This window comes from Trachemys scripta, chromosome 14, assembly GCF_013100865.1.
Source record: "Trachemys scripta elegans isolate TJP31775 chromosome 14, CAS_Tse_1.0, whole genome shotgun sequence".
NCBI classification, from domain to species: domain Eukaryota; kingdom Metazoa; phylum Chordata; order Testudines; family Emydidae; genus Trachemys; species Trachemys scripta.
This window is the reverse complement of record NC_048311.1, coordinates 12335257-12351009: the sequence shown is the minus strand read 5'-3', so window position 1 is coordinate 12351009 and position 15753 is coordinate 12335257. Positions and strand designations below refer to the sequence as shown.

The following is a 15753-nucleotide window of genomic DNA, read 5'->3' as shown; positions in this document are numbered from 1 at the left end:
CGTGCTTTAAGTGTATTTTCAATGCTAATTGGGGTGAGGGGATACGAATCATACACAAATATAAACAAAATGAATAATGGAAACTGCTATCTTCCGCTAGTGTACAGACTGGTCTGCTTTTTGCAAATTTCCTGTGATATGTCTACTGGCTTAGCATGGGGCTGCCCCTGGATACAGGGTTACTGCTATTCTTTTGTTTAGATCAAAGAAAAAAGCCCATTGAAATATTTGCCTTGTGGGGAGAAGTGGGAGGTGTACCTAGAACTCAGTGGAACAAAAATCAAGGGAGGGGACTAGGACACATTTTAGGGATATGAACCCTGACAATGAGTACAGTCTTCAAAAGCACCTAAGTCCCATTTTCCAAAGTGACTTAGACGCTTGGGAGCCTAAGTCCTATTGACTTTCTTGATTTTTTTTTCAGTGGGACTTACACATTTTGAAAATTTTGCCCAATGTTCCTTTAACTTATTAGACTTTAAAGAGTCACTCACACGGGCAAATTGTTACAGTGAATTGATTTAGTCACAGTGAGACATCAAGTGCACAATGGAAACAAACGGAAAAAATAGACAAATGTTTTTCACTCTGGCAGCCTGTGTCTGTTCTACTGATCCTGGGTGTCACTTGTACCAGCTGGCTCAGAGTCATGTGGCAAGTTTGGTTTATTATTTTTTTTTGAAGTTGACAGTTGTCCCTTTTAACAAGAAGCAAAGGGGAAGCGTTAACCACAGCTGCAGAATTCAGGAGGTAGCAGCCGCTGGAGGAGGCGTGCTGATGCCAAGTATTGCAGTGTAATTCTGAGAAAAGAAACCTTCAAGCCTCATCCTTCCTAGCCACCTCCCCCGGCCCCGATATTGGCCTGGCTGTTGCTCGATTCGAGGTGTGATGTTGTAATCTTTGTTGACACTGGAGATCAAAGCAGAAACATTTCAAGGTGCTATTCTGCACATGCCTATGTAGTGATTCAGGCGCTAGTCCAAACTCAGTGTTTGTAATATTTAATTGTATTACCCTAGCACCTAGGAGCCCCGGTCGTGGACTGGGACTCGGTTGTGCTAGGTGCTGTACAAACAAACCAAAAATGATGGTCTCTGCCCCAAAGAGCTGCTGGTGAGTCTCTGTTTCCTGTAATAAAGTGAGATTTCTCTGGGACTGGCTGTTCAGTCACAAGTTGTTGGACTTTCTTGTTAATTTCTTTGCTGCAAAAAACAGCTCGGCGCCTATCCTGACATGGTGTTGGAGGCAGCATGGTCTGCTGGTTGGAGCATGGGACAGAGAGTGAGGATTGCTGTGATCTAATCCCACTTCTGCCACTGACTTGCTGTCCTTCAGCAAGTGGCTGATGACTTTGGCTTTTTTCAGAGATTCTGAGCTTGCGAACTACCCTGGGACTCGAGCGCTCAGCACTTCTGAAGACAAGGCTGTTAACTGATCTGTCTCTGTTTTCTCATATGCAGAGTGAAGATGATACTGATTTATTTACCTGCCTACTAAACTTGCAAGGGTCTTGTGAGGATTAATTAATGTCTGTGAAGTACTGGTAACTTATACGTGTAGCGCACTTTAGAAGTGTCTGGTGGTGATAACCTTTCAAGTCAAGCACCAGTGCTCTGACTGGGCCAATGTAGTTTTCGTGCTCTGGTTCTGAGCCTCTGATTTAGAAATCGTGAATGCAGCTCCCTGTGTGATGTTCCCATTTCACAGACCAGGAAAATTAGCCTGAAAAGTTGACTTGCCCAGTACCCCGTGAGGTTGGTGGGAATGGACCTTGGGAGTTCCTGGATGCCGCCATGACCTGATGCTACTTTAATTTTGTAAGGAAGCATTTAGGATGCAATAAAGCAGCAGAAGAGGCTAAGATTTGTCAATGATCTTTTCTCCCTGCAGTGCCTGCAGCCTGTAGCAGATTATCTCCACTGGAGACCGTCCTAACTGCTATGGGAGCTACTGCATCTGAATTCTCTGGATTTGAGAATAAAATCAGAAAGAGACGCTTTGTAATGGACAGCTCTGTATAGAACCCTGCTGCTGCTCTGTGTGTGTCCAAGGAGGGAACAGAGTTACTGGGATACTCTTCCAGGCCTCACCGCCTTCTTGCCTGTCTTAATTCTCTATGTATGCCGGAGTGACTGCACTGCAATGCTCCAACTCCGTGTGCATGGGTGATGTCACCCTTTAATGACCTGCCCATAGATAGGCTATAGGACATTCCACCATTATTCAAACTTCCCTGTTTTGGGATCGTCTATAGTTTAGGTGGCAGAGATGTGTGGTTTTGGAGCAGAAGGACTAGTCCTAGGTCACTATGCGAGCTTATATATAGCGTCTGTTCTCTGCAGTGCGTTCATCGCTCCTCCACTGAGGTCAGCCCAGAATCAGTGTGCTGTAGAACAATGTAAATGGGCTCTCATTGCTTCAGATTGCACAAAGTCAGTTGTCATCCAACTGAGAGAAATAGTCAGCCCACCTGCATGCCTCAGAAGAAGGAACGTTTTCCTTTAGGATATTAAACAGGTTTTGTATTTAACTTTCCAGTGCCCTCAGCTGGCAAGTGCCTGACCCTGAGCTAGGTAGGCCCTGCCTCGCTAATGGGCTTAGGTTGGTAAGGATGGGAATTTTCACTCTACCAACTCACATTGCCTGGGCTGGTCTTCACCTGAGAACAGCGCTTCATTAAGAATGACTGACTGATTGCAGACATGTATCACCGGCACGCCTCATTTCTAGGGATGTCCCTCATTACAGACCCAAAGTTCAGTACACACCGTGCACATCTGGCCTCCTTCACTTATTATGTTGAGAATTATTTACATCTGAAATCAGGGCTGTCTTTAGGCCGATTCCCCCGATTCCCAGGAATCGGGCCCCACGCCCATACCTAAGAGGGCCCCACACCTTAGGCGGTTTTTAAATTTTTTTACTCACCCAGCGGAGGTCCGGGACTTCGGCGACACTTCGGCAGGGGGGTCCTTCACTCGCTCCAGGTCTTCGGCGGCATTTCGGCAGCAGGGGGTCCTTCAGTGCTGAGGAAGCCCCGGAGCGAGTGAAGAACCCCCCGCCGCCGAAGTGTCGCCAAAGACTCGGACCACCACCGGGTATTCGAATTGGGCCCCGCACTTCCTAAAGCCGGCCCTGTCTGAAATGGAGAACCATGGTGTAAAAGTCAGTTAAATACCCTAAAAGGATGGGTCCCAGAGCATTGTCAGTTTCCTGCATGAATAATTTCTGTGCCCTTCGCTATGGGTCTTTGTCATGCATTTGGACCGCAGCAGGCTGAAATTCAAAGATTTTTAAGGCCAGAGGGGACCATTAGATCAGCTAATCCAACCTCCTTTATAACACAGGCTATAGAATTTCACTCAGCTACCTCTGTATTGAGCCCAATAACCGTGAATTAAGGTGTGATTATAGCATTCGCCACTGGCTGTAAAACATTGTCACTGATACATTTCTATTTATGCATTTGTGGCTTTGTTGGGAAAATCAGACTTTCAGGTTTGGTCTCCCACCTAAGATGATTTGCTCCTCTTGGTATATTTCCAGTTGGGTTCCGCAGAGATCAGTTCTTGGCCTTATGCTGTTTAACATTTTTATCAGTGACCTGATAAAATCATTCCGATAAAGTTTGCAAATGACACACAAACTGTGGGAGTGGTAAATAATGACGAGGACAGGTCACTGATACAGAATGATCTGGATCGCTTGGTAAATTGGGCGTAAGCAAACAATATGCATTTTAATATGGCTAAATGTAAATGTCTCCATCTAGGAACAAAGAATAGAGGCCATGTTTACAGGATGGGGGACTCTATCCTCAAGCAGGGACGCGGAAAAAGATTTGGAGGTTGTGGTGGATAATCAACTGAACATGAACTCCCAGTGTGATGCTGAGGCCAAAAGAGCTAATGCAATTCTGGGATGCATAAACAGGGGAATCTTGAGTTGTAATAGAGCGGTTTTTACCTTTCTATTTGGCACTGGTGTGACCACTGTTGGAATACTGTGTCCAGTTTTGGTACCCATAATTCAAGAAGGATGTTGATAAATTGGAGAGGGTTCAGAGAAGAACCACAAGAATAATTATAGGTTTAGAAAACCTGCCTTATAGTGTGAGAGACTTAAGGAACTCAATCTATTTAGCTTAACGAAGAGAAGGTGGAAGGGTGACTTGATCACAGTCTATAAGTAGCGATATGGGGAACAAATGTTTAAAAATGGCTCCTTAATCTAGCAGAGGAAGGTATAACACAATCCAATGGCTGGAAGTTGAAGCTAGGCAAATCGAGACTGGAAATAAGGCATAATTTTTTAACAGTGAGAGTAATTAACCATAGGAAGTATTTACCAAGGGTCATGGTGGATTCTCCATCACTGACCATTTTTAAATCAAGATTGGAGGGTTTTTCTAAAAACTCTGCTTTAGGAATTATTTTGGGGGCAGGTCTCTGACCTGTGCTATACAGGAGGTCAGACTAGAGCAGGGGTAGGTAACCTATGGCACGGGTGCTGAAGGCGGCACGTGAGCTGATTTTCAGTGGCACTCACACTGCCCGGGTCCTGGCCACCGGTCCGGGGGGCTCTGCATTTTAATGTAATTTTAAATGAAGCTTCTTAAACATTTTAAAAACCTTATTTACTTTACATACAACAATAATTTAGTTATATATTATAGACTTATAGAAAGAGACCTTCTAAAAACGTTAAAATGTATGACTGGCACGTGAAACCTCAAATGAGAGTGAATAAATGAAGCCTCGGCACATCACTTCTGAAAGGTTGCCGACCCCTGGATTAGATGATCACAATGGTCCTTTCTGGCCTTGGAGTCTATGACTGGAGTGGCCTCTGCTTTTAGGTCCAGAGCCCCCAAGTTCAATCCCCAAAGAAAACCCTTGGGACTTGTTTTGTTACACCAGGAAAGGCAAAAAGCTGACTGAGAAGAGTGGGTCATAATGGGGAGATGTGAGGGCAAGAATTCAGCCTTAGCTTTAGCCAACAAGTTCATTAGTTATGTGGCGATGGTGCAATGGTCACATGTGCTGTGTGCTTGTGGCCTTACTTTAAAGGCTTGTTCACAAGAATTGCAGAAAGGGGCTGCTATTGGCATGACTGGGATGTATTGGCTACATGTTACAGTGGATACATCTCAAATTACAGGACACTGAATTGCTTTATGCTGTATTTCATAAAAATACCCTCTTGTCGCAGCAGAGCTGAGGTGTGCTCCACTCTCCCTTCTCGGCAGACTGCATTGCACCCCTCGATGACACCTGCAGAAGGAAGGGGAGTTTGTGACTAAATGTCCTGTTTGCTTTAAAGGTAGCTTATGATCTTCTGACCAATCCTCATAGGCAGCATGCTCATGTCTAAATGTAGCCATAGGGTGGGGTGACAGGGTTAGGGATCCAGGACTCTCCAGCACTCAAGTCAAGGTCCTGGATACTCATGATGCAAAGCTGGTGTGGAAGTAACATGGTGATGGTGGTCGGAGTCCAGAATTCCTGCAGAGGCCTGGAACCCTGAATCCATGGTGATCACTGCTAGCACAGTACTGCTTCACTGGGTCACGTGTTCCTGGCGTCCCGTGTCTGCAGATTTCAGAGCCAGAATGCTTTTGCTTCAATATATTTTTAACAGGGACACAGCACTGCCCTGGCTTACCGAACTCTGGTAACTGAAAGCTGCGGATGTCCCATGGAGTTATGGTGGCCTAAGCTCTGCAGCAGCTGTCCCCTCTGCCTGAGTCATCTGCGTTCCTGCTGTAACAAGGAAACTTTGATTATCCAACCCCTTGTATCAAACAGGTTCCACTCTATCTCATGGGGTGGGATTTAAATATTGCTTTGCTGCATCATCGTGGGGTTGGCCCTACGTTCTGGGAGACCCTGTGATTACAAGAGTGGCCCATGTGATCTCAAACCAGCTCTGCATCTGTGATACTTGCCTTAGCCCCCACCCTCATCCCTCACCTTCCCTGTTGTCCATTTTCTAAGAGCTTGTCCTCTCTCTCCCTTTGGAAGGAATCCAGCCCCCTGTCCCCCATCTCATTCAGTCCAGCATAAAGCAGCCAGACAGCACTGTGACTTCCTTCTCTCTTGCTAGTGATGAGAGGAAGGAAAGAGCATGCACCTTGTTGGGCTATTTGTACTTGTGGCTGTGCTTGCACAGGAAATGGAGTTCTCTTCATCCGGCAATTTACCGAGGTGTATTTCAGTCCCCGCCACTTTTGCAAATTCCACTTTGTTGCCTTGGACTTTTCCCTTCTCCACAGTGAGGCAGCTGGTCTCGAAGGCATCTGTTCTAAACAGCCTGATTTGCTTATGCAATAGGCAAACCCGCCTGACCCCCGCTGCCCAAATCAGTCTAGCCGAAGGCAGGGGTGGTTTGCATCCAGATCAGTCGAGATCATGCCCTGCCCTTGCCCCGACCTGTCCCCTGATCCCAACATCCTTCTTGCTTTGCCAAAATCAGCCAGGTTCCCAGCAGCTCTGGGCCCCTGTGTTGGGACAGCTAATTTCTTGAAAATCTTTTGTGTCCTGGGACTTTCCCAGGAAGGTACTGCAGTCTAGGGTGACGCTGACAGAGGGAAACCCCACTGTGTGAAAGATTTGATTACAGCGACTTACCAAAGCCCAGCAAAGAGAGTAGTGAAGTTCAGGAAATGTGTACTTCAAATCACATTGGCTTCTGAGACAAAAGCCGGTCAGAGGTACTGTTGAATGAAAAACTGAAACATTGTTGAATTAACTATTGAGTTGCTAGCCATGCCTCCTATAGTACGCAGATCAGATCGTAAACAATACCACATTAAGAGCACTAATGTTGTAATCAAACCAGGCAGAAGTCGGGAAATGTCAAAGGTAAGGTTACAAGTGCAACTTTATTTATCTTCTTAGTGGGTAGGGCTTTTGCCCTGAAATCCGATGTTGTTTCTGCAGCCCTTGCCTGATTCAGTGCTCTCTGAATGAGGCAGCTGTTCGGTATTTATTTGTCAATCACCTCTTAGATCGGAAGAGGGAAGTTGCGCATGCTGTCAATCTCTCTGTCAGCCTTAAAGCAGATCTAAATGGATTGGAGCTGATCAGAAAGTTGGGGTTTTGCAAAATGCTTTTTCTTGACCCAGTCTTCCCCCCGCCCCTAAATCTTGGGCCTTCACAGTATGGTGTCCTGCCCACCCAAAAGATGAAGCCGCCTCCCTGAAATCCGCAGCCTGGGGTATCTTATCACTGTTCTCACATGGAATTTGTGCCTAAAAACAGGACAAACCTGTCTGGCTCCTACAGTTATGGAACTTCACTGACATAAGCATAACTGGGATACTGTATATTATAATCAAGTATCAGGGGGTAGCCGTGTTATTCTGTATCCACAAAAACAACAAGGAAGAAGTGAGGTTTTTTTACCCACAAAAGCTTATCCCCAAATAAATCTGTTAGTCTTTAAGGTGCCACCAGACTCCTTGTTGTATATTATAATGTGATTGTGCAGTCACATTAGTTAATGCATAATTGTCTTCCTGACTGGATATGCAGAACAACTCTCTTCCAGAATCAGCTTCATTATTTATTTATTTAGTTATTAAATGTGTTTAACCACTAAAGGCTGTGAAGAAAACCTTCAAAATGTGACCCATGGGTAATGATGTAGTGCTGCCTGTGCAAATCTTCTGAAACAATAGAGCTAAGAGGTGGGAACTGCCCCAATAATCTCAGTTTAGGGACGTTAACTCTAAAGGCTAATGTTGGCATTAATGAAAGATAATGTTGGCATTTCAAGTATTTCACTGTAGATCATTTTATTAAAAAGGTTAAGCTAATATATTTGTCTGCCAGTTGTTGGAAGTGGCAGCAGATATTGCAGTGGGGAGCAATGTGACGACTGGTTGCTATTCAGCTTTGTTGGGGGTGGAAAACAAGGAATTCAGACCCTCCCCCCTCCAAATTTGGAGTACCCTCTACCCGGAAAGGGGAGGGAAAGAGGAGCTGCATCTACCTCTACAATACCAAGAAACTTCCATCCTCCGCCCGCATTACCCAGCAACCTCTACAAAGCAGTCCAGTGTGTTCAGTGCAAAAATCTGCAGCCGCTGACAATCTAGAGGCAATGTCCAACAGAACTTGAATTGCAAATTAAATTAGTATTGAGGGAGAAAGGGGTATTGGAGACTTAGCAAAGCAGTAAGGAGGAGAGGGCTTAGTGGAGCAAACGGTGGCATAATTCAGGGGTTTCTGCCACATAGGTTCCTATTGCATAATGTGCTGCATAGGACTTTGACTGTAACTTCATTGACAGCCAGACAGTCAGAATCCAGTAACACCCAGCATGCCAGTCTAAAACCTTCTTGTGCTGTCACATGTCACTTAGGGCATAAACCACTATCCCTGTCTATCCTGGGCTGCTCTTTGCTTGTCCTCCATGTTGTTAAGTCCCTGAAGTTTTCCCTCTCTGTCCAACACCGGGATTCTCTCAGGGCTTGTCTTCACGGGCAGGTAGAAATCGATCTCTTGGGAATTGACACGCGTACTCCACCAGCCCAGATAGGAGTAAGTGCCGTCGACGGGGGAGCCGTGGCGGTCGATTTGCCGCCGTCCTCACAGCGGGGTAAGTCAGATCAGATACGCCGAATTCAGTTACGCTTTTCGCGTAGCTGAATTTGCGTATCTTAAATCGACACCCCCCTCCCGCCTTAGCGTAGACCTAGCCTCAGTCGGCCTGTTTTGCACATTCCCTATCCAATGGCAGACGCTCTAGCTTCATTCTTAACATGAGATATTTCAATCTTTTCTGGGTAACTTTAGAGATAAGGAGTTGTTGAACACTCTGATGGATCTCGACATTTGTTATAAATTCAAGTGAATACCTAGTATTTGTATTTAATACCTAAGGCATTTGCTTTCTAAGGCATTGAGATGTCGGTACCTTTGGGAGGATTTCTAGCTTGCACATCTGTATATTAAGATGGCAGCGACATTGGAGTTGAAGATTTGTAGTTTCGTCTTTAAGTGGTAGATTTGTGATGACCAAATCTTGTTTAAACTGGTGAAGTGCCAGGTTGTGACATTATTTCTTCCTGGACATCCCCACTGGCTTGCATATTACTGCCAAAACATGTGAACTCTTACCTTCCTTTGCCTTCTAATGTAACCCGGGAGTTGGGAGTTGCTGGGGTTCTCATTAGATTTAAATCCGTCTTCCTTGCGCTGCTGGGCATTCTTTGCTTACATATTGGTGGAGCTGTCATTTAGAAGAGCTATGTCGCCAGCAAAACCTAAATTTTCGAACATACTGTAGTTAAACCACATGAGGCTTGTATTGTATTCATCCACGCCTCTCGTCATGAAGTTAGTGGCAATGACAAACAGGAGAGGAGAGAGAATGCATCCTTGTTCGACACCAGTGTTTATATTAAACCATTTATTCAAGCTCTTCTCATAATTAAGACAAGAGGGTCTGGTTTGGGCATCTAGACTAGTTCCGAAACAACAGGCTATTGAAGCATTATGATCGAGCTTTTCAAATTAAAATGAATAAGAACTGGACACCCTTTGGTGGCTTTGAAAATCTCAGCCTCTGAGTCCTGTAGCAACTTGCAAAGGTTTTAGTTAGAACAATGACTGTGGGGGCTCTTTTATTCTGCACACCTGTTCTCTTGCTGTGTTCAGAATCCTGCTGCTGACGTTAGAGCCCATAATACGGTTTACTGCCGTTTACATTTTAAAGCCAGTGCAGCTATTGGGGAGAGAGCTGCAGTTTTGTTTGGTTTGCACATTATTTACACAATTGTTAATTCAGTTCCTATGGTAGCATCTTTCCTTCTAGGGGCAGACATGCATAGCTTAACCAGAGTAATAATATACCACAGCTGGGTCAAGGTGCCTGGCAATGATGCATGACATAGAAAGAACCAGACTTGACCCAGACTTGCAGGGTGAGCTGGCAGTAGGGTGACCAGATGTCCAGATTTTATAGGGACAGTCCTGATTTTTGGGTCTTTTTCTTATATAGGCTCCTTTTAGCCCCCACCCCCTGTCCCAATTTTTCACATTTGCTGTTTGGTAACCCTAGCTGGCAGTTAAGAAAAAATATCTTTTTCTAGCCAGCTGATCATACTTGATCCAGAGTCTCAGAGATCCAGTAAATAAGGAGCCCGACCGTACCCCTTTTCAGAATAACTTTTCAGAGCAAGACTGCACTTTGAAATTCCACGAGTGTTTCTCAGTGAAATAGCTTTGCTAGTAACAACAGCTCCACTGCTCAGTGGCCCAGGTAGCGAAGCCAACTGAATCTTAATGTTTGATGGTACAAGCAGGAGTGGGGAGGACTGGCAATGAAAGGGTTCACGCAGGCTGTTCTAGTGTATGGTGTTTCCGTTCCCCAGGCGGCTTTGCTCTATGGGGCTGTGTAAATGATTCATCGGTCCTTGTAGGTCACAGGGCAGGCATCCTGCAGTAGTTCTCGTCCAGCAGTTTTGCTGCACCAGTCGCTTTCTTTGGAATCATCTTTGCTTGGCTGAAATGCAAAACCAGCCAAGCCAACAAGTGAATCTCTTAGGAGTGCAGGAGGGGATCAGGGGCTATCTTAGCACAGAGCATTTCCTCAGCAACCGCCTGGGAGGAGTTGGGGACTGGGTGACCACCTGATTGGTTGCTGACACAGGAAGAACTAAGGAACTGGGAAATGCACTGTGCCGTTGTCAGCGCTAGGGCTGTGAATTGATAACGAAGGAAGCAAGTGTCAGGAGATGTATTCTACTGGTGATGCAGTTTCAATTGGTCTGGATAGAGGCTTCTTTATCCTCCCTCTATGACCTTTCTCCGCTCCCTCAGCATCTCATAAATCTCCTTCAGAAATCATTTAATACTAGGGCAGAAATAAGTTGTGTACAGGCCTCTGTGAAGGTAGTTATCTGAGACCTGAGATGGCTTTCTAGGTCTCTTGGGTAAGATTAGTGGCGGTATCCATGTATTGGAGGCATTCTCTGTCTGAAGACTTTATCCTCAGCTCGCTCTCCGGGTTTTTTCTCTCTCTAACGTCTCTGCTCTCCTACCTGCTAGCTGCATGGGTGGGAAGGTGAGTGGTGATAATGGTGTGAGACTTGGAATTGAGGGCTATTAAATACCTGGGTGGCCACAATAGGAGTTACTTGCCTCATGCCCTTCGTACCACGTACATACCATCGCAATCAGGCCAAGTTCAAGTCCTTCAAGGTGCTCAGGGGCCAGTGCCCGGAGCATTTAAAAGAGCCTAAAGCTTCTGGATGAGGAGTGTGGGTGACACCGCCGCTGCTCTGGTACAATGGAGCTCTCTACCGCAAAGGTAAAGCTCATCTGTGCAGGAGTTGGAGATTTTGCGGGGCCGGTCCCAGGCTGTGGAACAGACTCGCCCAGGAACTGTGGACCATCCGAAACCTCCCAACCGTCCGCTCCAAATGCCAGGTGCACTTCTCTGACTTGCCTTCCCTGATACCACCACAGAGTAGCGTGGACACTGCCAAAACAATTCCCAATGAATCTCACGTGACAGACATTAGTCACGTCACTTGATGGTAAGTGGAAGGTACTCAGATACTGTGTCAATGAGGGCAGGATAAGAACCTTGTAGAACAGAATAGAATGAACACGATGGGTTTCTAGCTCTCACTGACACTAAGTGCTAGCCCCATACTTCATGTGTTAGCGGTTCCTTCTGCGCACCCCCACTGCCACCTCTGGTGCATTTGAAATGTGGTTTTCCTTTCTCTCTCTGATAGCGGGGCTGTGTCTGAACTGCTGGAGCCTGCAGGAGCTGGTCAGCCGAGATGCAGGAAACTACCTCATCCTCCTGGAGAAAATCCTGCAGAAAACCAAAGAGGTAAGGCCCTGCCAGCAAGAATGAAGGATGCCCCAGCAGGGAGGACGCTGAGGGCTTCTGCGAAGGTGGCAATGAGTGCTTTGTTGTCATTAAGGTGGAGACTGGCAGGGGTTCCTGCTCTGAAGTCTGTAAAGAAGTCCCTTCCCCCAGGTACTTTATAATTTGGATGCATGCATGAAGGGTTTTAGGCTAGGGTTATCTGAAATGCTAGGGTAACCCACTGGCGAGTATGTTACAAGATTCCCTCTGTGCCCAGTCTGCAGGGGATCTGAGTCTGTTACAGGCCACACAAGGGAGCCCTGGCTCTGTAGCTCCAGATGTAGCAGCTGGTGCTTTTAGAGCTGGATGGCCCAGGTTCAAGGTGGAGGCTGTTGTACTAGCATTGGGACTATTGCACTAGCATGGTGCTCCCTGCCATCACTTTGGAACCTGATCCAAATCCCACTGAAATCAATGGAAACATTCCATTGCTTAGGTTTTGGGAAAGGCACTTTACTTATATCTTGTATACTCTTCCCCCACACTTTGTCTTTTTGTCTTTAACAGTAAGATCCTCAAAACAGGGACTGTGTGTGTGAGAGAGAGAGAGTGCACACGCGCATGCATGTATAGCACCTAACACAATGGGGGCCCTGAGCCTGACTGGAGTCTTTAGGCACTATTGTGATATCGATGATAATCTCAGTGAGCACTTGAAGTCTAGGAATTTGAGGGCATTTGCATCATTTCTAGAACTAGTTCTTTCCTGTACTATAGTCCTGTTGGTGCTAGGTTATTTCACAGAAATGAGAGGTGACTGTGTTAGTGAAACCCCTTCCAAACCAGGTTGAGTGCACTTACCTTCTTCCTTAGACAAGAGGCTGGGCCCAGATCCTCACAGGTATCCAGGTGCCTAACTCCCCTTGAAATTAGGTGCCTAAATCCCTTTGAGAACCTGGACCTTAGGGCTTTCAGCATAGTGCTTAGAGGGACAGAAGCAAACAGTGTTAGAACCATGTTCACAGATCCCTCCCTGCCTTTAGTAGGAACAAGTTGGTAGCATGGCTTGAGACTGGAGCTGGGTGGTTGATGCTGCAAAAAAAAAAAAACAAAAAAAAAAAAAACCAAAGGTTCTGATAAATCCCTTTGAAGACCTTTGTCTCCTTCTTGTGGTGTCTCTCCGTGAATGTTCTCCCAAACAGTCGCTGGTAGGAAAGTTCCTGGAAATGGGGAATTTTAAGTGAATGTCAGAAAACGTTTGCAGAATATGAACGTTGAATTCCTAATAAATCCTGGCACCTGTTTCTAAGAATTATGCACATGCAGCCAGGCAATGGAAACATACCATGTGACTTGTGCCCAATCAGAATTAACCAACACAGCTTGAATTTCAAATATCGCACACGAGTGGTGAGACCTTAGTAGGGCGCGTGTGAGCAAGCTCCAGGTGACTGTGGAGATGAAGGCGGAATGAAAACTGAAATATGACTAAGTGCTCTCGGGCCTGGTGCGCCTCGGTCCCTCCTGTTCTCTCTGTGTGTCACGGAATAGTCTAGTCTCTTGTAAGATTTTGGTCTGATTTCAGTTGTTGGGCCTAGTGTGCGGGTGCATGTGGTGTTGATGGCCTGCAGTATTCAGGAGATTGGAGTAGGTGGTCTGGTCATCCCACCTGGCCTGAAACTCTATGACTACACTAAGAATTACTGGCAGGAACTGGCAAATAATTCAAACAACAAATTCAATCACATCATGCGTTACCTAGGGAGGTGGTGGAGTCTCCTTCCTTGGAGGTTTTTAAGGCCTGGCTTGACAAAGCCCTGGCTGAGATGATTTAGTTGGGAATTGGTCCTGCTTTGAGCAGGGGGTTGGACTAGATGACCTCTTGAGGTCCCTTCCAACCCTGATATTCTATGATTCTATGATAAGCTGTTTACAGAGGCAGATGCTTGTCAATTAACTAAATTAATCCACCTGAGCTGAGAGGTTTGCCCCATCTCTACTTGTGGACTGCACAGAGTGCATAATGCCACATGTGCTACCAAATGCCAAGCAGCATCGCGTCCCTCCAGCAAGGTCGGTCACAGTAGCATGAGCAGGGTGTCAGTGCTTGGGAAGAATGGAACCTGTAGCTCAAACTGACCCCTTTCCCATGAGCCCTCACAGCTAAGTTTCCGTGGAGGAAGGAAGCCTTTGAGCAGGAGGAAGTCAGAGCGTTCTGCCCAGTGAAAGAGAAGCTGGTGTCTGGCCTGCAGTCTTGCTGATCAGTTGGCCGTGTTCTCTCTCTCAGCACCGGAGACACCCAACTCTGAGTGCGGACCCCCAAATGTGAATCTGATTTGCCGTGAGTTGGCCCCATTCCGGCTTGCCCCACTCTAGTCAGCGTGCAAAGGTGTCCGCCTCTGTGCCCAAAACTATTTGAATTTTGCAGTTTTTAGCAGATGTCGTAATAGCACATGACTGAGCATGAGTGTCTGGAGATAGTCGAGCTGGCCTGATGTCAGACCTCTGGAGAGCAGCTTCTGGCATGTGGGAACTGCAGAGAAAAGGGATGTGGTAGTGCACTTGGAAAAAGAGCAAGCCTGAACATCTGCACTTTGAATAGCATCACAAGACACAAGGAGAGGTTTCCTACTTCCTGAAGTGCTGCTATGTGCATGACCTCCAGTCCCACAATAGCAACCCCCCTCCTATGCACTTGGGGAGCAGCCGAGATTCCAGTCTCATTCTCCATTGTGTGCTGGCCATTGTGCAGGGGGAAGCCGGGGAAGGGAGATCCCAGCCATACGGTTCCAGGAGTCCTGGGCATGCATGTTTCTAGGGGCAGGGCTGCAGTTGGTTTGGTGCACTAGGATTTATGGGGCTTGGCTTCCTGAGACCCTCCCCTGTTGCAAGCTTTTCTTTTTTAGCCTGTCCAATTCAGAATGAATTGATGGTTTCCTGCTATTTTAATGGAAGCTTTGCCTGGGCTATTCTGGTTTGCTTTGCAACCAAAAATACATTTGGAACTTAGGGACTGAGCAAATGCTAGCAGCTGTAGTAAGCAGCAGGCTGCTAGGGTTTGCTATGTCCAGCTAAGTATGGTAAGTGAAGGATCAGAGGTGCTGAACTGTTAACCTTCAACAAGTCCATCTTCTGATGTGAGGCCATCAGCTCTCCCAAGTTAAGGAGCCTCAAGACTTGGATGGGAGACATTAGCCTGGCAGGAGGTGGTGCTAGGGACTCTGGAGTTCAAGCGAGCAAATAATTCACATTGCAGTGTTGCCAACCCTCACAATTTTATCATGAGTCTGGCAATATTTGATGTTTTTCTTACAGCCCCAGCTCCTAGACGCATGTGAGTACATGAGAATCTCCGCTTTCATTTTTGTAACAAGTTTCTAGCCTATCCAGTTAAGGAGAAAATCTTGAAAACGTGACCCAAATGTACCTACCCTAAAGACTCAAACCAAAAGAACTAAAATGAACCAAAAATTTCTTTTCTTTTTCTTTTTCTTTTTTTTTTTTATGCCTGATTCATGATTTTTAAATGGTTGGGGTTGGCAATATGGCAACTAATAAGTTGATTATTTTTAATCTTTACTCTTTCCCCCCCTTTTCTCCAATTGTTCAGGAACACCTCATGCTATTCCTGAATGGATTCATAATTATTGGTGAATTTCCTCTGTGAATAATTCTTAGTCTGCAGATTGCCCATAATTGGTTTTGTTACAAACTTCCGCAGTGTTGCCTAATGACATAAGTCAGCTGGTGTTGTTTCTGTTATCTGGTTGCATGATTTACATTCAATGCACAGCACACATTGCAACAAGTGTGAATAAAGTTTCCTCACACGGAAAATGTAAAGGGTCACAAACTTGGCTGAAAATAAATTCCCTTTTGAATTTGAATAGTTGCAAAAATATTTTCCATTATTCACTCATG

The 15753-nt window shown here is 45.9% G+C and overlaps 1 protein-coding gene across 2 annotated transcripts in view; it reads left to right on the top strand.

The window, feature by feature from the left end:
- The window catches only part of PIK3R5 (phosphoinositide-3-kinase regulatory subunit 5), a 108020-nt gene that overhangs the window by 58122 nt on the left and 34145 nt on the right, over nt 1-15753 (top strand). For both annotated transcript variants that reach the window (XM_034790390.1, XM_034790389.1), the window contains exon 3: nt 11753-11853. In XM_034790390.1, the coding sequence (XP_034646281.1) occupies nt 11753-11853 (101 nt within the window). The remainder of the gene's footprint in view (nt 1-11752; nt 11854-15753) is intronic.